Consider the following 21414-nt stretch of genomic DNA (forward strand, 5'->3'; position numbering starts at 1 on the left):
TCTCTTCCTGTCACCCGTGTTTTTTTTCTTCCTCTTTCACCCTGATTTCCTACTTTTCCCTGTGCTACTTTTCAGCAGAAGATATTTTATTGTTTTACCAGTCGCTTGAGATGAGGATAATTTTACTCCCAGCTCTCAAACAATCCATAGGGCTGTTTGGTATGTCAAAACCCTTCTATTTTCAGAGAAAATTTATACCCATTGTGCTAGATAAAGAACTCACAATAAAGATATCTCCAAAATATATTAGAGAGCATTAGGTAACAAGACTGTGTGTGTGTGTGTGTGTGTGTTTGCTGGTGGTGGGGAAATCCTACTTGCATGCAAATTCTGAAACTTTATTTCAGTATGTATAAATTCAATTTAACTTCTTTGTGTGGGTGACAAATGCACCACACATGCAAATATCAGTACATGTATAGATGTAGGCACAGATATAAAAGTACCGGTGGTTCACGACTTACAATAGTTCATTTAGTGACCATTTGACGTTACAACGGTACTGAAAAAAGTGACTTAGGATCATTTTTCACACTTACAGCATCCCCATGATCACATGATCAAAATTCATCCCCTTGGTAACTGACTCACATTTATGATGGTTAGGTCATTCTGGTGAGCAAAGTCAATGGGGAAGCCAGATTCACTTAACAACAGAGGTGGTATTCAGCAGGTTCTGACCAGTTCTGGAGAACCGGTAGCAGAATTTTTGAGTAGTTCGGAGAACCGATAAATACCACTTCTGACTGGCCCCGCCCCCATCTATTCTCTGCCTCCCGAGTCCCAGCTGAACAGGAGGAAATGGAGATTTTACAGTATCCTTTCCCTGGAGTGGGGTGGGAATGGAGATTTTACAGTATCCTTTCCCTGGAGTGGGGTGGGAATGGAGATTTTACAGTATCCTTTCCCTGGAGTGGGGTGGGAATAGAGATTTTAGGATATCCTTCTCCTGCCATGCCCAACAAGCCATGCCACGCCCAACAAGCCACACCCAAAGAGCCAGTAGTAAAAAAATTTGAATCCCACCACTGCTTAACAACCCTAATTTACTAATTACTAATTACTGATTGTTTAGTATTATTAATTTAACAACTGCTTAACAACTGTGTTTAAGAAAAGTTGCAAAATGGGACAAAATTCATTGAACAAATGTCTCACTTAGCAACAGAAATTTTGGGTTCAGTTGTGGTTGTAAGTCGAGGACTACCTATGCAAATGTCCAAGAAGATCTACCCATAGAAAGGAACATCATTGGCACTTGCTAGCTTGGACAGAAAGGTAAGAGGGCACAACAGTAGGGAATTTTCAATGGGAGAATGTAGTGTGATGTTTGAACTGCACTCTGTTTGCTGGAAGTTTCAGTTTGGATACAATTTTCTTAGGCTGGTATATTAAACTGGCATAAGCCCAGGACAGCGACTGCTTAAATATTAAGTGTGGATATGCCCTAGGCAGTGATGGGATTCAAATAATTTAACAACCGGTTCTCTGCCCTAATGACCAGCTGGGTAGGCGTGGCTCAGTGGTCATGTGACTGTGTGGGCGTGGCCAACTCAACATCACTCACATCGATAGGTGCTTACCCTTAGCTGTTACAATGTAATAAGGGTTAACCAGAGAGGCAGCTTCTGTAAGCAAGGCAATAAAGATTAGGCTAGAAACATCGCCAGAACGTTTCCTTCCTGCCTTCCTTACAGGATTAGCCCTATAAAGTGGAAAAAAACAAAAGGAGATTTCTTCCAACAACCGGTTCTCTGAACTTCTTAGAAAGTTAACAACCGGTTCTCCCGAATAGGTGCGAACTGGCTGAATCCCACCACTGGCCCTAGGTGTGCATTTGATTGCATCCTGAAACACAAGTCTGAAACAATGATAATTCCTATAGAGTTTTGCTGTTTTTTAAAAAAATTGCTAAAGCATCATTTAGGAATTTCACATATTACTTCAGGTAAAAGCTCCTTCCCTCTCCTTCCCTCCCTTTGACCCTCCTATAATAAATGGTTGCATTCAAATTGGCAGAATGATCCTTTCCTGGCATTTTTAGTGCTTAGAGTACACTGTTAATGTGTGAATGTTGAATTTAATTTCCTTCATTTCAAAAATATGTATGCCAATTAAGCCTAAATGCGTACCATACTTTTACTACTAGTCTTTAAAGGGCCCAGGTCATCTTCGATATTCTTTAAAAAGTGAGATCTTGGCCTAAAATAATGACTTGGTTATTATTTATGTATTTGCTTCCTATATTTTTAAATTACACAACTTTTCCCCCTGAAGTAATGTCTTATTCCTATCTGATTTGTTTCAATCTTACCTATTTACTTTTCATTATAAGAAGTGGGCATATTTTAAAAGAAATTTTCTTTTAATTTGTCAAAAAGTAAACTTTTATACTTTGTAAAATAAAGCAGTGACAGAGGCAAATTGAACATGGTGCAGATCTCTTGAGCTAGTTTTCACCAATACCTCCATCATTATATTGTGCTTAGAATAACAGAAAGATAGAGTTGGAAGGGACCTTGGAAGTCTTCTAATCCAACCCTCTGCTCAAGCTGGAAACCCTCTACTATTTCAGACAAATGGTTGTCCAATCTCTTCTTTAAAACTTTCAGTGTTGGAGCATTCACAACTTCTGAAGGGAAGTTGTTCCACTGTTTAATTGTTCTAACTGTTATTTCTCCTTATTTCTAGGTTGGTTCTCCCCTTGATTAGTTTCCATCCATTGCTTCTTCAAGAGCTTTGAAGAATAGGTTGAACTTCTCTTCTTTGTGGCAGCCCCTTAAATATTGAACACTGCTATCACATCACCCCCTAGTCCTTCTATTCATTAAACTGGACATATCCAATTTCTGCAACCATTCTTCATATAGTTCCCTAATCATCTTTGTTGCTTTTCTCTGCACTCTTTCTCAAGTCCCAACACTCTTTCTTGAGTCTTCAAGAGCTTAGGAATGTATTGGAATCCTGATGGTTAAGTTGTTATTAGATAAGTCTTCAGAAAAGAAACATGAGATATTTAGAGATAGAATAAGGTGGGATGCTCTGTATTTAAGAATCTTTCAGCACCTACTTCAACCTCAGTTTTAAGCAGTACGACGTGCTACAATATGTAGCATGATACAACTGACTTTAAAAAAAATATTTTAGGCATTTGGTAACCAAGCAAAAATGTGCAACATATGCATATTGTCCTATATTTAAAATCCAAATGTGGCTGTTGGTCTCCACTTTAAATTGTTTTTATTCATTTCCATGGCTGTATGGTGATGATTTCACACATCCTACAATTGGAGTAGCTCAGGGATAATTTTGCTTTTTATGAAAACTCCTTGCATGAATTGTTTATAAAAACGAACATCAAGCCATTTTATGTTAAAGTTTGTCCTCATATTTTACTACACAAAAACAGAGAAATGGGAAGATGAACTATTCTTCAATATATACTTAAAGAATAAAAAAAAATGCTTGTCATGTTTGATGGCAAACATCCATTGAAACATATATGGTATTTACATTAAGGTTCTTCAGCCTCAGTGTTTCTATTGGGTTTCTATAAAATCTCCTCTGAAAAACTAGGAATCATCCATAATTAATATTTGATGTAATAGTTGCAGCAACGGAAGATATCAAACCTATTCTAAAATGCATGGAAGGATTTTGAGGGCTTTTCCTCACATTGGTTTCTTCCACTTCTGAGTTCTATTCTGCCAGAAGATTAAATACCAAATGGAGCTGTCCTTAAGATATAACTATTTTAAAGATAGCAATAGATTCTCCTGGTTTTGCTTCTCTGCTCCCTCCCCAAAAGTCATCTGGCAATGGGAAATCCCTAAAGTTTTTAGCAACTTCTAGACAAGCAGTTCAGACATCTGTCAAAATCTATGCCTCCAGCTCCAAAACAAGGTTCTGGAAGTTTGGTCCCAGGCCAGGAGAGTAGACACAAGAGATGGGGGAAATTTATTTTTATGTGCCAAGTTCTGGATTCCATGAACCATCTAAGGCTTCTAAGCAATTAGCTGCCAGGTCTGGAAAGAGAGACAAAGAAAGATGGGTAGCCTTATCAAAATTCCCAGAACTCCAGTTCATAAGAGTTGAAAGCCAACCTTGTACCACCAGGGTGCTATTCAACAGGCTCTGACAGGTTCTGGAGAACTGGTAGTGGAAATTTTGAGTAGTTCGGAGAACCGGCAAATACCATCTCTGGCTGGCCCAGAGAGGGGTGGGATGGAGATTTTGCAATATCCTTCCCCTAGGAGTGGGGAGGGAATGGGGATTTTGCAGTATCCTTCCCCTGGAGTCGGGTGGGAATGGAGATTTTGCAGTGTCCTTCCCTCAGGAGTGAGGAGGGAAGGGAGATTTTATTTATTTATTTATTTATTTATTATTTATTATTTAGATTTTTATACCGCCCTTCTCCCGAAGGACTCAGGGCGGTGTACAGCCAGATTTAAAACAATACAATATACAAATTAAAACAACAATTAAAATAACATATTATATTAGTGGCCGAGAAATTTAAAACCATCAAATTTGACCCATAATTAAAATACCCCAATTAAAATTATTAAAATTCCAAAAACTTAAAAAATTAAGCCAGTCCCGCTTGGATAAACAAGTGCGTTTTCAATTCACGGCGAAAGGTCCGAAGGTCAGGTAATTGACGCAAACCAGGGGGAAGTTCATTCCAGAGGGTAGGTGCTCCAACAGAGAAGGCCCTTCCCCTGGGGGCCGCCAGCCGACATTGCTTGGTGGATGGCACCCTGAGAAGACCCTCTCTGTGGGAGCGTATGGGTTGGTGGGAGGCATAAGGTAACAGCAGGTGGTCCCGTAAGTACCCGGGCCCTAAGCCATGGAGCGCTTTAAAGGTGGTAACCAACACCTTGAAGCGCACCTGAAAGACCACAGATAGCCAGTGCAGACTGCGCAGGAGCGGTGTTACACGGGAGCCACGTGTGGCTCCCTCAATCACCCACGCAGCTTTCTCTCTCATTTTAGGGCATACACACTCATATGCCTGTCAGGCATTAAGCCAGGCTAGTTAAAGCATGTATTTAATGCTCTTTTGACAGAGCAGTAAACCTGTGGTTAAAAGTAGCATAACAAGTAACAGACAAGGAAAGAGAGGTTGCACAATGGGGCAAGAGTCTTTCCCCACTATACTGTACTGCATTCCCTCACCCTGGTAAGTGATTCTCAAACGTGGGTTTAGCACTTTCCTGAAAGAATGGTAAACCCACTTGCTCCAAAGCGTCCCACACATCCACTCACAGACATGGGTCAAGGGTGCTTCTACTGTAAAATTGCTGAAACGATTCTTTCTCAAGCATCACCAAATAGCTGGTTAGTTGATCCGGGTCTCCAAACTGGGGATTGACTTATAGATCCAGTGTTACAGGAGGGAAACCAAGTTTGAAAGATCCAGATTCCTTGTGTTGCCAGAAGATTAAATACCAAATGGAGCTGTCCTTAAGATATAACTATTTTAAAGATAGCAATAGATTCTCCTGGTTTTGCTTCTCTGCTCCCTCCCCAAAAGTCATCTGGCAATGGGAAATCGCTAAAGTTTTTAGCAACTTCTAGACAAGCAGTTCAGACATCTGTCAAAATCTATGCCTCCAGCTCCAAAACAAGGTTCTGGAAGTTTGGTCCCAGGCCAGGAGAGTAGACACAAGAGATGGGGGAAATTTATTTTTATGTGCCAAGTTCTGGATTCCATGAACCATCTAAGGCTTCTAAGCAATTAGCTGCCAGGTCTGGAAAGAGAGACTAAGAAAGATGGGTAGCCTCATCAAAATCCCCAGAACTCCAGTTCATAAGAGTTGAAAGCCAACCTTGTACCACCAGGGTGCTATTCAACAGGCTCTGACAGGTTCTGGAGAACTGGTAGTGGAAATTTTGAGTAGTTCGGAGAACCGGCAAATACCATCTCTGGCTGGCCCAGAGAGGGGTGGGAATGGAGATTTTGCAATAACCTTTCCCCAGAAGTGGAGAGGGAATGGAGATTTTGCAGTATCCTTCCCCTGGAGTGGGGAGGGAATGTGGATTTTGCAGTATCCTTCCCCTGGAGTGGGGAGGGAATGTGGATTTTGCAGTATCCTTCCCCTTTGAGTGGGGAGGGACTGTGGATTTTGCAGTATCCTTCCCCTGGAGTCGGGTGGGAATGGAGATTTTGCAGTATCCTTCCCTCAGGAGTGAGGAGGGAAGGGAGATTTTACAGTATCCTTCACCCAGGATTGGGGAGGGAATGGGGATTTTGCAGTATCCTTCCCTAGGAGTGGGGAGGGAATGGGATTTTGCAGTATCCTTCCCTCAGGAGTGAGGAGGAAGGAGATTTTGCAATATCCTTCCCCTGGAGTGGGGAGGGAATGTGGATTTTGCAGTATCCTTCCCCTGGAGTGGGGAGAGAATGGAGATTTTGTAGTATCCTTCCCCTGGAGTGGGGAGGGAATGGGGATTTTGCAGTTTCCTTCCCCTGGAGTGGGGAGGGAATGGGGATTTTGCAGTATCCTCCCCTGGAGTAGGGAGGCAATGGGGATTTTGCAATAACCTTTCCCCAGAAGTGGAGTGGGAATGGAGATTTTGCAGTATCCTTCCCCTGGCGTGGGGCGGGGATGTGGATTTTGCAGTATCCTTCCCTCAGGAGTGAGGAGGAAGGAGATTTTACAGTATCCTTCCCTGGAGTCGGGTGGAATGGAGATTTTGCAATATCCTTCCCTGGAGTCGGGTGGAATGGAGATTTTGCAATATCCTTCCCTCAGGAGTGAGGAGGAAGGAGATTTTACAGTATCCTTCCCTTTGAGTGGGGAGGGAATGGGATTTTGCAGTATCCTTCCCTGGAGTGGGGAGGGACTGTGGATTTTGCAGTATCCTTCCCTGGAGTCGGGTGGGAATGGAGATTTTGCAGTATCCTTCCCTGGAGTCGGGTGGAATGGAGATTTTGCAGTATCCTTCCCCTTTGAGTGGGGAGGGACTGTGGATTTTGCAGTATCCTTCCCCTGGAGTCGGGTGGGAATGGAGATTTTGCAGTATCCTTCCCTCAGGAGTGAGGAGGGAAGGGAGATTTTACAGTATCCTTCCCTGGAGTCGGGTGGGAATGGAGATTTTGCAGTATCCTTCCCTGGAGTGGGGAGGGACTGTGGATTTTGCAGTATCCTTCACCCAGGATTGGGAGGGAATGGGATTTTGCAGTATCCTTCACCCAGGATTGGGAGGGAATGTGGATTTTGCAGTATCCTTCCCTGGAGTCGGGTGGAATGGAGATTTTGCAATAACCTTACCCCAGAAGTGGAGAGGGAATGGAGATTTTGCAGTACCCTTCCCCTGGAGTGGGGAGGGAATGTGGATTTTGCAGTATCCTTCCCTCAGGAGTGAGGAGGAAGGAGATTTTACAGTATCCTTCCCTTTGAGTGGGGAGGGACTGTGGATTTTGCAGTATCCTTCGCCTGGAGTCGGGTGGGAATGGAGATTTTGCAATATGCTTCCCTGGAGTCGGGTGGAATGGAGATTTTGCAGTATCCTTCCCTGGAGTCGGGTGGAATGGAGATTTTGCAATATCCTTCCCCCAGAAGTAGGGAGGGAATGGGGATTTTGCAGTATCCTTCCCCTGGAGTGGGGAGGGAATGGGGATTTTGCAATATCCTTCCCCCAGGAACGGAGAGGGAATGGAGATTTTGCAGTATCCTTCCCTGGAGTCGGGTGGAATGGAGATTTTGCAGTATCCTTCCCCCAGAAGTGGAGAGGGAATGGGGATTTTGCAATATCCTTCCCCTGGAGTCAGGTAGGAATGGAGATTTTGCAGTATCCTTCCCCTGCCACGCTCACCAAGCCACACCACAGAACTGATAGTAAAAAAACTGAAGCCTCCGAGTGCACTTCAGGGGTAGCCCCATGTAGAGAGCATTGCAATAATCCAGATGAGAAGTGACAAGAGCGTGAGTGACCGTGCATAAGGCATCCCGGTCAAGAAAGGGGCGCAACTGGCGAACCAGGCAAACGTGGTAAAAAGCTCTCCTGGAGACAGCCGCTAAATGATCTTCAAACGACAGCCGTCCATCCAGGAGAACGCCCAAGTTGCACACCCTTTCTGTTGGGGCCAATGACTGCCCCCAACAGTCAGCTGCGGTTGCAGTTGACTGTACCGGGGTGCCAGCATCCACAGCCACTCCATCTTGGATGGATTGAGCTTGAGTCTGTTTCTCCCCATCCAGACCCGTACAGCTTCCAGGCACCAGGACAGCACTTCGACAGCTTCGTTGGGGTGACCCGGGGTGGAGAAGTACAGCTGAGTATCATCAGCGTACAGCTGATAACTCACCCCAAAGCCACTGATGACCTCACCCAACGGCTTCAGTTTGGATACAATTTTCTTAGGCTGGTATATTAAACTGGCATAAGCCCAGGACAGCGACTGCTTAAATATTAAGTGTGGATATGCCCTAGGCAGTGATGGGATTCAAATAATTTAACAACCGGTTCTCTGCCCTAATGACCAGCTGGGTAGGCGTGGCTCAGTGGTCATGTGACTGTGTGGGCGTGGCCAACTCAACATCACTCACATCGATAGGTGCTTACCCTTAGCTGTTACAATGTAATAAGGGTTAACCAGAGAGGCAGCTTCTGTAAGCAAGGCAATAAAGATTAGGCTAGAAACATCGCCAGAACGTTTCCTTCCTGCCTTCCTTACAGGATTAGCCCTGTAAAGTGGAAAAAAACAAAAGGAGATTTCTTCCAACAACCGGTTCTCTGAACTTCTTAGAAAGTTAACAACCGGTTCTCCCGAATAGGTGCGAACTGGCTGAATCCCACCACTGGCCCTAGGTGTGCATTTGATTGCATCCTGAAACACAAGTCTGAAACAATGATAATTCCTATAGAGTTTTGCTGTTTTTTAAAAAAATTGCTAAAGCATCATTTAGGAATTTCACATATTACTTCAGGTAAAAGCTCCTTCCCTCTCCTTCCCTCCCTTTGACCCTCCTATAATAAATGGTTGCATTCAAATTGGCAGAATGATCCTTTCCTGGCATTTTTAGTGCTTAGAGTACACTGTTAATGTGTGAATGTTGAATTTAATTTCCTTCATTTCAAAAATATGTATGCCAATTAAGCCTAAATGCGTACCATACTTTTACTACTAGTCTTTAAAGGGCCCAGGTCATCTTCGATATTCTTTAAAAAGTGAGATCTTGGCCTAAAATAATGACTTGGTTATTATTTATGTATTTGCTTCCTATATTTTTAAATTACACAACTTTTCCCTCTGAAGTAATGTCTTATTCCTATCTGATTTGTTTCAATCTTACCTATTTACTTTTCATTATAAGAAGTGGGCATATTTTAAAAGAAATTTTCTTTTAATTTGTCAAAAAGTAAACTTTTATACTTTGTAAAATAAAGCAGTGACAGAGGCAAATTGAACATGGTGCAGATCTCTTGAGCTAGTTTTCACCAATACCTCCATCATTATATTGTGCTTAGAATAACAGAAAGATAGAGTTGGAAGGGACCTTGGAAGTTTTCTAGTCCAACCCTCTGCTCAAGCTGGAAACCCTCTACTATTTCAGACAAATGGTTGTCCAATCTCTTCTTTAAAACTTTCAGTGTTGGAGCATTCACAACTTCTGAAAGGGAAGTAGTTCCACTGTTTAATTGTTCTAACTGTTATTTCTCCTTATTTCTAGGTTGGTTCTCCCCTTGATTAGTTTCCATCCATTGCTTCTTCAAGAGCTTTGAAGAATAGGTTGAACTTCTCTTCTTTGTGGCAGCCCCTTAAATATTGAACACTGCTATCACATCACCCCCTAGTTCTTCTATTCATTAAACTGGACATATCCAATTCCTGCAACCATTCTTCATATAGTTCCCTAATCATCTTTGTTGCTTTTCTCTGCACTCTTTCTCAAGTCCCAACACTCTTTCTTGAGTCTTCAAGAGCTTAGGAATGTATTGGAATCCTGATGGTTAAGTTGTTATTAGATAAGTCTTCAGAAAAGAAACATGAGATATTTAGAGATAGAATAAGGTGGGATGCTCTGTATTTAAGAATCTTTCAGCACCTACTTCAACCTCAGTTTTAAGCAGTACGACGTGCTACAATATGTAGCATGATACAACTGACTTTAAAAAAAATATTTTAGGCATTTGGTAACCAAGCAAAAATGTGCAACATATGCATATTGTCCTATATTTAAAATCCAAATTGGCTGTTAGTCTCCACTTTAAATTGTTTTTATTCATTTCCATGGCTGTATGGTGATGATTTCACACATCCTACAATTGGAGTAGCTCAGGGATAATTTTGCTTTTTATGAAAACTCCTTGCATGAATTTTTTATAAAAACGAACATCAAGCCATTTTATGTTAAAGTTTGTCCTCATATTTTACTACACAAAAACAGAGAAATGGGAAGATGAACTATTCTTCAATATATACTTAAAGAATAAAAAAAAATGCTTGTCATGTTTGATGGCAAACATCCATTGAAACATATATGGTATTTACATTAAGATTCTTCAGCCTCAGTGTTTCTATTGGGTTTCTATAAAATCTCCTCTGAAAAACTAGGACTCCTCCATAATTAATATTTGATGTAATAGTTGCAGCAACGGAAGATATCAAACCTGTTCTAAAATGCATGGAAGGATTTTGAGGGCTTTTCCTCACATTGGTTTCTTCCACTTCTGAGTTCTATTCTGCCAGAAGATTAAATACCAAATGGAGCTGTCCTTAAGATATAACTATTTTAAAGATAGCAATAGATTCTCCTGGTTTTGCTTCTCTGCTCCCTCCCCAAAAGTCATCTGGCAATGGGAAATCGCTAAAGTTTTTAGCAACTTCTAGACAAGCAGTTCAGACATCTGTCAAAATCTATGCCTCCAGCTCCAAAACAAGGTTCTGGAAGTTTGGTCCCAGGCCAGGAGAGTAGACACAAGAGATGGGGGAAATTTATTTTTATGTGCCAAGTTCTGGATTCCATGAACCATCTAAGGCTTCTAAGCAATTAGCTGCCAGGTCTGGAAAGAGAGACTAAGAAAGATGGGTAGCCTCATCAAAATCCCCAGAGGTTCTTCTTCATCACATGCCACTTCTGCCAGGATATTTTACAGTATCCTGCCAGGATATTTTACAGTATCCTTCCCCTGGAGAGGGGTGGGAATGGAGATTTTACAGTATCCTTTGCCTGGAGTGGGGAGGGAATGGAGATTTTACAGTATCCTTTGCCTGGAGTGGGGAGGGAATGGAGATTTTACAGTATCCTTCACCTGGAGAGGGGTGGGAATGGAGATTTTACAGTATCCTTTGCCTGGAGTGGGGAGGGAATGGAGATTTTGCAGTATCCTTCCCTCAGGAGTGAGGAGGGAAGGGAGATTTTACAGTATCCTTCACCCAGGATTGGGGAGGGAATGGGGATTTTGCAGTATCCTTCCCCTGCCACGCCCACCAAGCCACGCTCACAGAACTGATAGTAAAAAAAAAATTGAATCCCACCACTGGTATGTTCAGTGTTCATTTTCCATGTATCATTTTCCATTCTACTCCTCCATTGGAGCAGAAACCCAGTAGGTAAAGAACAGGTTTTCTATGGTTTACCTGCTTCTTCTCTCAGCTGAAGGTCACTACAGGTGGCTCAGTGGCTAAGACACTGAGCTCATCAATCAGAAAGGTTGGCAGTTCAACGGTTCAAATCCCTAGTACAGGTCTCCTGCGTGAGCAGGGGGTTGGACTAGATGACCTCTAAGGTCCCTTCCAACTCTCTGTTACTGTTACAGCTTCCTCAGAGCCTGACAGCTGGGAGGTACCTTTAAGCATAGGTTACCATTCTTCTGAAAGGAATCAGAACACAGAACACAACACAGATGTTAATTTTTTCAGAATAATACTAGACCCACATTTAGAAATAGCCTAAACCAGGATTCTCCAACCTTGGCAACGTTACGACTTGTGGACTTCAACTCCCAGAATACCTCAGCCAGCATGCGCTGGCTGAGGAATTCTGGGAGTTGAAGTCCACAAGCCGTAAAGTTGCCAAGGTTGGAGAACCCTGGCCTAAACAATAAATGACAGATGGGAAACAGGCTGAAAGCTTTCTCTCTCTCATTTTAGGGCATACACACTCATATGCCTGTCAGGCATTAAGCCAGGCTAGTTAAAGCATGTATTTAATGGTCTTTTGACAGAGCAGTAAACCTGTGGTTAAAAGTAGCATAACAAGTAACAGACAAGGAAAGAGAGGTTGCACAATGGGGCAAGAGTCTTTCCCCACTATGCTGTACTGCATTCCCTCACCCCGGTAAGTGATTCTCAAACGTGGGTTTAGCACTTTCCTGAAAGAATGGTAAACCCACTTGCTCAAAAGCGTCCCACACATCCACTCATAGACATGGGTCAAGGGGTGCTTCTACTGTAAAATTGCTGAAACGATTCTTTCTCAAGCATCACCAAATAGCTGGTTAGTTGATCCGGGTCTCCAAACTGGGGATTGACTTATAGATCCAGTGTTACAGGAGGGAAACCAAGTTTGAAAGATCCAGATTCCTTGTGTTGCCAGAAGATTGGGTAGCAGAACAACTCTGCAGGATAGAGCCCATATACAGCTGCGGACTACTATATCCACAGCAGCCTAAAGTAGATAATACAGTGGTCCCCAAACTTGGCAGCTTTAAGACTTGTGGACTTCAACTCCCAGAATTCTCCAGCCGGTATAGTTCCCAGAATTCTCCAGCATAGCTGGCTGGAGAACTCTGGGAGTTGAAGTCCACAAGTCTTAAAGCTGCCAAGTTTGAAGACCTCTGTGCTAATAGTTGCTACATATAGTTGCTCTCCCATGGATATGTGGTAGGTGAAGTAGATCTGATTTTACCTGTATCCTTAATCCTGGAATAGGCCAAGGATAAGTTATGATTGCCTCAGGTATGGGTTGGGAAAGATAGGGATACAACAGTATGTGATCATGCCAGAAAAAAGAGTTTTGTGGGGTATGTTAATACTGTGTTTAGGACGAAATAGAGAAATGGCCTAGTAGTGTGTAGCTTTTATGTTACACAAACGCTGTTACACTATGTGTACCTTTGTAGATGAAATGTAATATGATAAGTGTACATTGAGACCTGGTACATTGTGTCAAAGGATGAACCATGATTTTGGAAATCTACAGATCAATTCTTGCCCCAAAGTCAGTTGTTTTGATGCCATTAAACTTTTCCGTCACTCCTACGTTTGCAACGCTTGGCCTTCCTTAAAAATAATTTAAAGAGTTATACATTTTGAGATAATGTATATGAAGAACTTTGATTGTTCGAATTATAGAGCTACTTCTTCTTCAAGTAACATTTTTATATATGTTGGTTTCGCTTTTTTTGTTTTAGGCAATACGCTGCACGTTGGTAAATTGCACATGTGAATGTTTCCAACCAGGGAAGATAAACCTGAGAACCTGTGATCAATGTAAACATGGCTGGGTGGCACATGGTAAGGACCTACATGCTGTTTGTTACTCTTATTATATGTTTGTGTGCATGTCTGCAACTCTAGACATATGTGTACATTGCTTTTGATCTAGAAAGACCTGCATGAAACAAAACTGTTTATAGTTATTGAGTAAATATTAAAAAATGAATCTTCATCAACTATTGAAAATAATAAAACTATTATTCTGTTATTCCAAACCAAATGGAGCTAAGCAAGTTTATCCTCCAATAATTGAAGCATTTTGATAGCAATAGCAATAGCACTTAGACTTACATACGGCTTCGCAGTGCTTTACAGCCCTCTCTAAGTGGTTCACAGAGTCAGTATATTGCCCCCAACAATTTGGGTCCTCATTTTTCCGACCTTAGAAGGATGGAAGGCTGAGTCAACCTGACTGAGAGTCAAACTGCCAAATTGCAGTCAGGCAGCAGGCAGCAGAAGTAGCCTGCAGTACTGCATTCTAACCACTGCACCGCCAAGGCTCTTGATAGACGATAAGAAGTCATAAATGACTGTATGACTGTAACTTTTTGTTGCTATCATTAAGGGTTAAATTGCAACCCTATGACCATCATTTGTGTTGTAAATGTTGTACCTTTGATGAAGGTTTTTTTTTCTTTTTCTGTTATGTACACTGAGAGCATATGCATCAAGACAAATTCCTTGTGTGTCCATTCACACTTGGCCAATAAAAATTCTATTCTATTCTATTCTATTCTATTCTATTCTATTCTATTCTAAATATTTTAAATACAGATCGTCCTTGACTTACCACAATTAAGACTGGAATTTCCATTGTAAGTTGTTGTGGTTGTAAGTTAAGTTGGACCTGATTTTACAACAATTTTTGTGGCAATTGTTAAATGAATTGGTTGCTCAAGCTTTTGGCTGAAAATCAGCAAAAAAGATTGCAAATCACAATCATCTGATCAAAGAGTGCTGCAACTGGTTGTACATGTGAGCCAGTTGCCAAGTGCCTAAATTATGATCACATGAGTGCAGTGCTGGTACAACAGTCATACATGTGAGTACTGGTTATAAGTTACTTTTTCCAAGGCCATTGAAATGTTAAATGGTCATTAAACGAATAGTCGTAAGGCAAGGACTATCTGTAGTAAAACATACTATGCTATATATACACCTGAAAGAATGAATCCTAATTTCTAACAAATAGTAGAGAGATTAGTACCTCATAGCAGTCTTTTCCCACGTGATTTGCATTTTTGTCAGCACTGATGGAGCATAACAGCAGAAAACTAGAAGATTATGAAAAATATTATGGCAGTTTTTATTTATTTATTTATTTATTGATCACATTTGTATACCGCCCTATCTCCCGAGGGACTCAGGGCGGTTAACAGGCATATAAAAAGAACATATAAATACAGATTAAAACACTAATAAAAAACTTATTCTAACCAGCCTGATTACCAAAACCAATTAAAATCAATATAAAATTTAAAATTTCAAAATTTAAAATCTAAAAACCTAGTCCAGTCCTGCACCTAAATAAGTGTGTTTTAAGCTCACGACGGAAGGTTCTAAGGTCCGAGAGTTGGCGAAGTCCTGGGGAGCCTGCCCAGAGGGCGGGAGCCCCACAGAGAAGGCCCTTCCCTGGGCGCCGCCAGACGGCACTGCCTAGCTGACGGCACCCTGAGGAGTCCCTCTGTGAGAGCGCACGGGTCGGTGAGAGGTATTCGGTAGCAGAAGGCGGTCCCAGAATAGCCCGGCCCTATGCCATGGAGCGCTTTAAAGGTGGTCACCAACACCTTGAAGCGCACCCGAAGGCCACAGGTAGCCAGTGCAGTCTGCGCAGGATAGGTGTCACCCGGGAGCCACGAGGGCTCCTTCTATCACCCGCGCAGCCGCATTCTGACTAACTGCAGTCTCCGGATGCCCTTCAAGGGAGCCCCATGTAGAGAGCATTGCAGTAATCCAGGCGAGACGTCACGAGGCGTGAGTGACCGTGCATAGGGCATCCCGTCCAGAAAGGCGCAACTGGCGTACCAGGCGAACCTGGTAAAAGCTCTCCTGGAGACGGCCGCCAAATGATCTTCAAAGGACAGCCGCTCATCCAGGAGGACGCCGTTACGCACCTCTCCGTCGGGGCCAATGACTGCTTCAACAGTCAGCCGCGTTGCAGCTGACTGTACCGGGATGCCGCATCCACAGCCACTCTGTCTTGGAGGGATTGAGCTTGAGCCTGTTTCTCCCCATCCAGACCCGCACGGCTTCCAGACACCGGGACAGCACTTCAATAGCTTCATTGGGGTGGCCCGTGTGAAAAGTACAGCTGGGTGTCATCAGCGTACAGCTGGTACCTCACACGAAGCCACTGATGATCTCACCCAGCGGCTTCATATAGATGTTGAACAAAGGCGAGAGAATCGACCCCTGCGGCACCCCACAAGTGAGGCGCCTCGGAGCCGACCTCTGCCCCCCCGTCAACACCGTCTGCGGCCGATCGGAGAGATAGGAGGAGAACCACCGATAAACGGTGCCTCCCACTCCCAATCCCTCCAACCGGCGCAGCAGGATACCATGGTCGATGGTATCAAAAGCCGCTGAGAGGTCTAATAGGACCAGGGCAGAGGAACACCCCCTATCCCTGGCCCTCCAGAGATCATCCACCAACGCGACCAAAGCCGTCTCCGTGCTGTAACCGGGCCGGAAACCGGACTGGAACGGGTCTAGATAGACAGTTTCATCCAGGTGTAAGGGAAACTGATATGCCACCATACTCTCTACAACCTTCGCCGCGGGTTGGAGACCGGACGATAATTACCTAAAACAGCTGGGTCCAAGGCAGGCTTCTTGAGGAGGGGTCTCACCACCGCCTCTTTCAAGGCGGCCGGGAAGACTCCCTCCACCAAGGAAGCGCTCGTAATTGCCTGGAGCCAGAACATGGGTTGAGAATCATGCTCCCAGTTATCTTAAAAGGAGTTGCCGACTGAATACTATTGAAGAAACCTGTCTTCAGCCTCTAAGTTTTTAATTTCTATTTGCACTTGCTAGTGTTTCCTTTTCAGGCAACGTGCGTGAGGCTGGCCTGCAATTCGGAGAACGCTTTATGGAAAGATTTTATAGATCTGTTTCAGTGTAACTTCAGGTCTGGCAATGAGACCAAAATTGTTCTGACTCTCATATTGGATGACTTGGAACCAAGACATTGCTTAGCATAAAGAGTGTAGAGAGTAACATTACGTTCTTACATATTCATAATGTAAGAACATGTTGTAAATAATGTTAATATAAAGTGCACATGAAACAGATCTTAAGCCAACAAATATTTTAAAAATTAACTGTATTTCAGTTGTAGTCATCATTAACTTCTTTCACTGATTTTGTTTCTGACTTTTGTACTTGCTCTTTAGCTCCATGAATTACTCATAAATTGCATACATTAGATGTGATCAGACATCATTTTAATAGTTAATGGTTAGTTAATAGTTTAGCATGCAGAGAACGAGCTGCAGCAAGCATCGGAGCTGGGTACTGCCTTTCCTTTTTATCCTTAGGTGTGGCTGAGAATATACTTGAGAATTTCAGGGTCAAGCACAGCCAAACTCTGAATAATATTTATAGACTTGTATAAAGAAGACACTTTATTACTCATGGCTTGACGTCGGTGAAGAGAAAAACATGTTTTGTTTGTTCTAAACACTATGGCAAAACTGTGGATTGGAATGGCAACCTAATGAGAGTGAGTAATTAAAAGTCTACCAGGTCTATGGTGGCTGCATTGCATCTTTGGGAAAACTTGCCAGGTGCAAAGAATCAGGACCACACATTGCAGTTAAGAAGCTTTATTGCTCACACCTATATAGGAGAATGTACTCAACTAATGGTCAGCACCAAATTGGCACTAGTTGAGAGTCAATGGCATTCAAAGCGGGCTGGACTTGGATCACTTGGCAACAGAGTGACTCCAGTCTGATTCCCCTTTTGACTCTAGAATGGAATGGAATAGAATAGAATAGAATAGAATAGAATAGAATAGAATAGAATAGAATAGAATAGAATAGAATTTATTTGGCCAAGTGTGATTGGACACACAAGGAATTTGTTTTGGTGCATATGCTCTCAGTGTACATAAAAGAAAAAAAAAACCTTCATCAAAGGTACAACATTTACAACACAAATGATGGTCATAGGGTTGCAATTTAACCCTTAATGATAGCAACAAATAGTTACAGTCATACAGTCATAAGTGGAAAGAGGTGATTTTTGTGGGTAGATCTGTGGGAGATTTACCTACAGGTTCTGCCTTTTCTTCTCCTACAGCTATTATTAAATAGCTTATACTTTTCTACCCAATAACAATCTCTTTATTCTTTAAAATGCTGCTTTAAAATAAAATATGCACATATTTTTATGTAGTTAGCAGCATCCGATAGGAATTTGGTGTGCTAGTGTGTCTTTCAAAGTCTGGATAATCAAGTGCAGGTGATATATTCTCCAATGATAGAGTGAAAACCTTGATAGTTCTTCAGCTTTCATAACAAGTGCACAGTATCCATGATAGTCTACAATGTGAAGCGCACAAGCTGAAGGATGTTTTCCTTGAATCTCCTTAACTCGTGTGGGAAAGGAAGAGAAAGTTTTGTTTGCCCCCTCAAACACTTCATTGCAAACCATTCATCCACTTGAAATCCAAATGCTTATGGAAATGGTTTATACCTTGTGATTCATTTTTGGAGGTTCTTGTACTCACTTCACCAACTTTCCAGTCTCCTTTTGAAAAGTTAATCAAGTTTCTGAGGCAAGTGATAAAATGGGGAAAGAGTGAAAAATCCACGCCATATTGTTTATTCCTTACTTTCACATTTGTAACTTTCAAATAAGAAGCAGAATTTGTCCTCTAAGTTACTGGCCTGTGTCTCTCTCATTCCTTTTCAACTTGATGCTTCCATAGGTCTTATTGGGTTGAGAATGGCTGTCTCTTTTCTGTTGTTTCTCAGATTAAAGGCTTTGTTTTCCTTGCAAAGAGTATTAATGTGTGCATGTGTTTCCTTAAAAAACATTTATTTGGCAGAGAGAACTGATGTGATAGTGAGCCCAGCAGAGATTGGACAGGTTTTCTGAATGGGTGGGTCTTAGAAGAGACAGTGCAATCAGAATTCAAGGGCAGTTATAAAGTTTTGTGGGGATGAGTGATGACAGCATTGCCAGTTTTCTTCCCTAGTTATTCCCCCTTCTTTTCTGCAGCCACTACTACCCACTTGGCCAATGAGCACAAATGGCACTAATGATGCTGAAGAATCTTGCAGGTGTTCTTTTGGTACAGGTGCTGATAGAAAATTGGGCAGTTTCTTGCAAAAATGAATGAGGTATTGTTGTTGTATTTTTAACCTTTGAGTGGTAATTTTTGACTCTTAAAATGTGCTGCGTCAACCACTAACAAGATTTAATGGCTATCTGGATTAAGATACATTGGACTATAATTCCAGAATTCTCAGACAACTTGGTTAGCAGCATCAGATTGGGGAAGTCTAGGAAAGGGCACACATGATACTCAATTCTTGGTTCGGATCTGGACATTTTAATTTGAAAATTGGACAATATTTTAATTTTCCTGTTTAAGCATTCCAAAATGTATTTTTAATTGTTGGCTTCATTTAACTCTCCTTCATCCTTCCACTTTTATTGGGTTATGTAGTCATTTTAAATATTTTACATAGTTCAGTGGGTCTTTTTAACATTTAACTAAAGCGGCGTGTTAATTGGCACATCTTGCTAAACTGTTTCACAAATATTTTGAAGAGTTGCCAGCAATTCATTAATATAGGAAGGTAAAATAAACAAGGCAGTTTAACAGTTTATACTGTATACAACAAAGATAAATTGAGAGAATGTTAAAAAAAGGAAAGTTATTCCCTGAAGTATGGCACTCCATAGAATTTAATTCTGATCCATAGAATTTAATCTATGATGAAAGTCAACCTTTTAAAGGTGCTGCTTTAAAGACAGTGCCCATACATGGTAACTCAGGCTTCAGGAACACATAGCAATACAGGTAGTCCTTAACGTACAACAGTTCCTTTTAGTGACCATTCGAAGTTACAACAACACTGAAAAAAGTGAGTTATGACCATTTTTCCCCACATTTATGACCTTTGCAGTATCCCCATGGTCATGCGATCAAAATTCAGATGCTTGGCAACAGAATCATTTTTATGACAGTTGCAGTGTCCTGGGGTCATGTGATCCCCTTTTACAAAGAAGAGGGAGTCAAGCTATTCTCCAAAGCACCTGAGGGCAGGACAAGAAGCAATGGGTGGAAACTAATCAAGGAGAGAAGTAACTTAGAACTAAGGAGAAATTTCCTGACAGTTAGAAGAATTAGTCACTGGAAAAACTTGCTTCCAGAAGTTGTGAATGCTCCAACACTGGAAGTTTTTAAGAAGACGTTGGATAACCATTTGTCTGAAGTGGTGTAGGGTTTCTTGCCTAAGCAGGGGGTTGGACTAGAACAGGGGTCTCCAAACTTGGTCCCTTTAAGACTTGTGGACTTTGCTGGCTGAGGGACTCTGGGAGTTGAAGTCCACAAGTCTTAAAGGGACCAAGGTTGGAGACCCCTGGACTAGAAGACCTTCAAGGTTCCTTCCAACTCTATTATTGTATTGTATTGTATTGTATTGTATTGTATTGTATTGTATTGTATTGTATTCTGTTCTGTTGTGTTCTGTTCTGTTCTGTTCTGTTCTATTCCTATTCCTATTCCTATTCCTATTCCTATTCTACAACCTTCTGATACGCAAAGTCAATGAGGAAGCCACATTCACTTCACAACCACGTAACTAACTTAACCTCTGCAAGGGTTCATTTAATAAATGTGGCAAGGAAAGTCGTAAAATTGAACTTAACAGCTTTCTCACTTAGCAACAGAAATTTTGGCCTCACTTGTGGCCGTAAGTCGAGGATTACCTCTATTCTCTCAGTAGTGCTGCGAAAGCTGGATGTTTGCAAGTTAGCATGCTCTTGTTTGTTACTAATGATATGCCACCTAACATTGACAACCTAACTAATGCTGTCTTGTTGCTAACAGAAAAAATTTAATCAGAGATTTAAGTCCAAAGTTGACAAAACCTAAAAGTCTTTTACCCTAGGTTTAATGTAAGCTTGTGCAGCCTGCTGAGCTGTAGTATGTTTTTCCTCTTCTGAGAGAACACCTACTTCATAACTGCTAGCAATCGGAGATCAGCTGCCAAAGGGCATGTATTGTATTGTATTGTAGGATGTTTGAGGATATACTTGGAGCTTTGTTTGCTTCCCCCCCCCCCTTGAAAACCTAAATGTTTGAGAAAGATTACTACTGCACAAAGGACAGGGTAGAATTTGTACCTGAATGAATGAACAGCCAAAAGAGGGAAGTTGTGAAACTCCTTTGGTTCAGATAGGATTTGCAGCCAGTATGTGATATTGAAGGGAGAATGCTTATGGATTGATGCGGAATATCACTTTTGGAAAAATGTAAATATTTTATTTATTTATTTATTATAATTTTTACACCACCCATCTCACCTAAGTGACCCTGAGTAGCTTATAACAACCCTGAAAAATAAAAATCAGTTCTGTAAATACATGGATTTCTGAGTTCTGCATATCCATATCAATTTATAGAAATGATAGACCATCAAAATAATAACTAATGACTTCTGTTTATTCATTGGTATTTCCTAATTTAGCCCCATTTTTGGAAAATAAGGGTCCAAATTTAAAAAATAAAAAATAAATCAAATCAAATACAAAAAAGAAGGTAGATTGGGTAGAATTAAAAAAAGAGAAAGAAAGAAAAAGAAATACAAAAGGCTAGTATATACTATTCTGTAAAGGCAAAAAGTTGAGGTTGTAATGTTATCTTCTACTGTGCTAAAGAATGCTGGAAGTCAGTACCTTTTTCTTTCCTTTTTCTTCTTTATTTCATATTTTTTTTCTTTTTCCAT

At 41.5% G+C, this 21414-nt stretch overlaps 1 protein-coding gene across 9 annotated transcripts in view; it reads left to right on the forward strand.

The window, feature by feature from the left end:
- BNC2 (basonuclin zinc finger protein 2) overlaps positions 1 to 21414 on the forward strand; it is a 481370-nt gene that overhangs the window by 314429 nt on the left and 145527 nt on the right. For 8 of the 9 annotated variants that reach the window (XM_058170827.1, XM_058170824.1, XM_058170826.1 and 5 more), the window contains one exon: positions 13366 to 13468. The exons of the other annotated variant lie outside the window; for it this stretch is intronic. In XM_058170827.1, the coding sequence (XP_058026810.1) occupies positions 13366 to 13468 (103 nt within the window). The remainder of the gene's footprint in view (positions 1 to 13365; positions 13469 to 21414) is intronic. 9 annotated transcript variants of the gene reach the window in all.

This window comes from Ahaetulla prasina, chromosome 2 (assembly GCF_028640845.1).
Source record: "Ahaetulla prasina isolate Xishuangbanna chromosome 2, ASM2864084v1, whole genome shotgun sequence".
In the NCBI taxonomy this organism is placed as follows: Eukaryota; Metazoa; Chordata; class Lepidosauria; order Squamata; family Colubridae; genus Ahaetulla; species Ahaetulla prasina.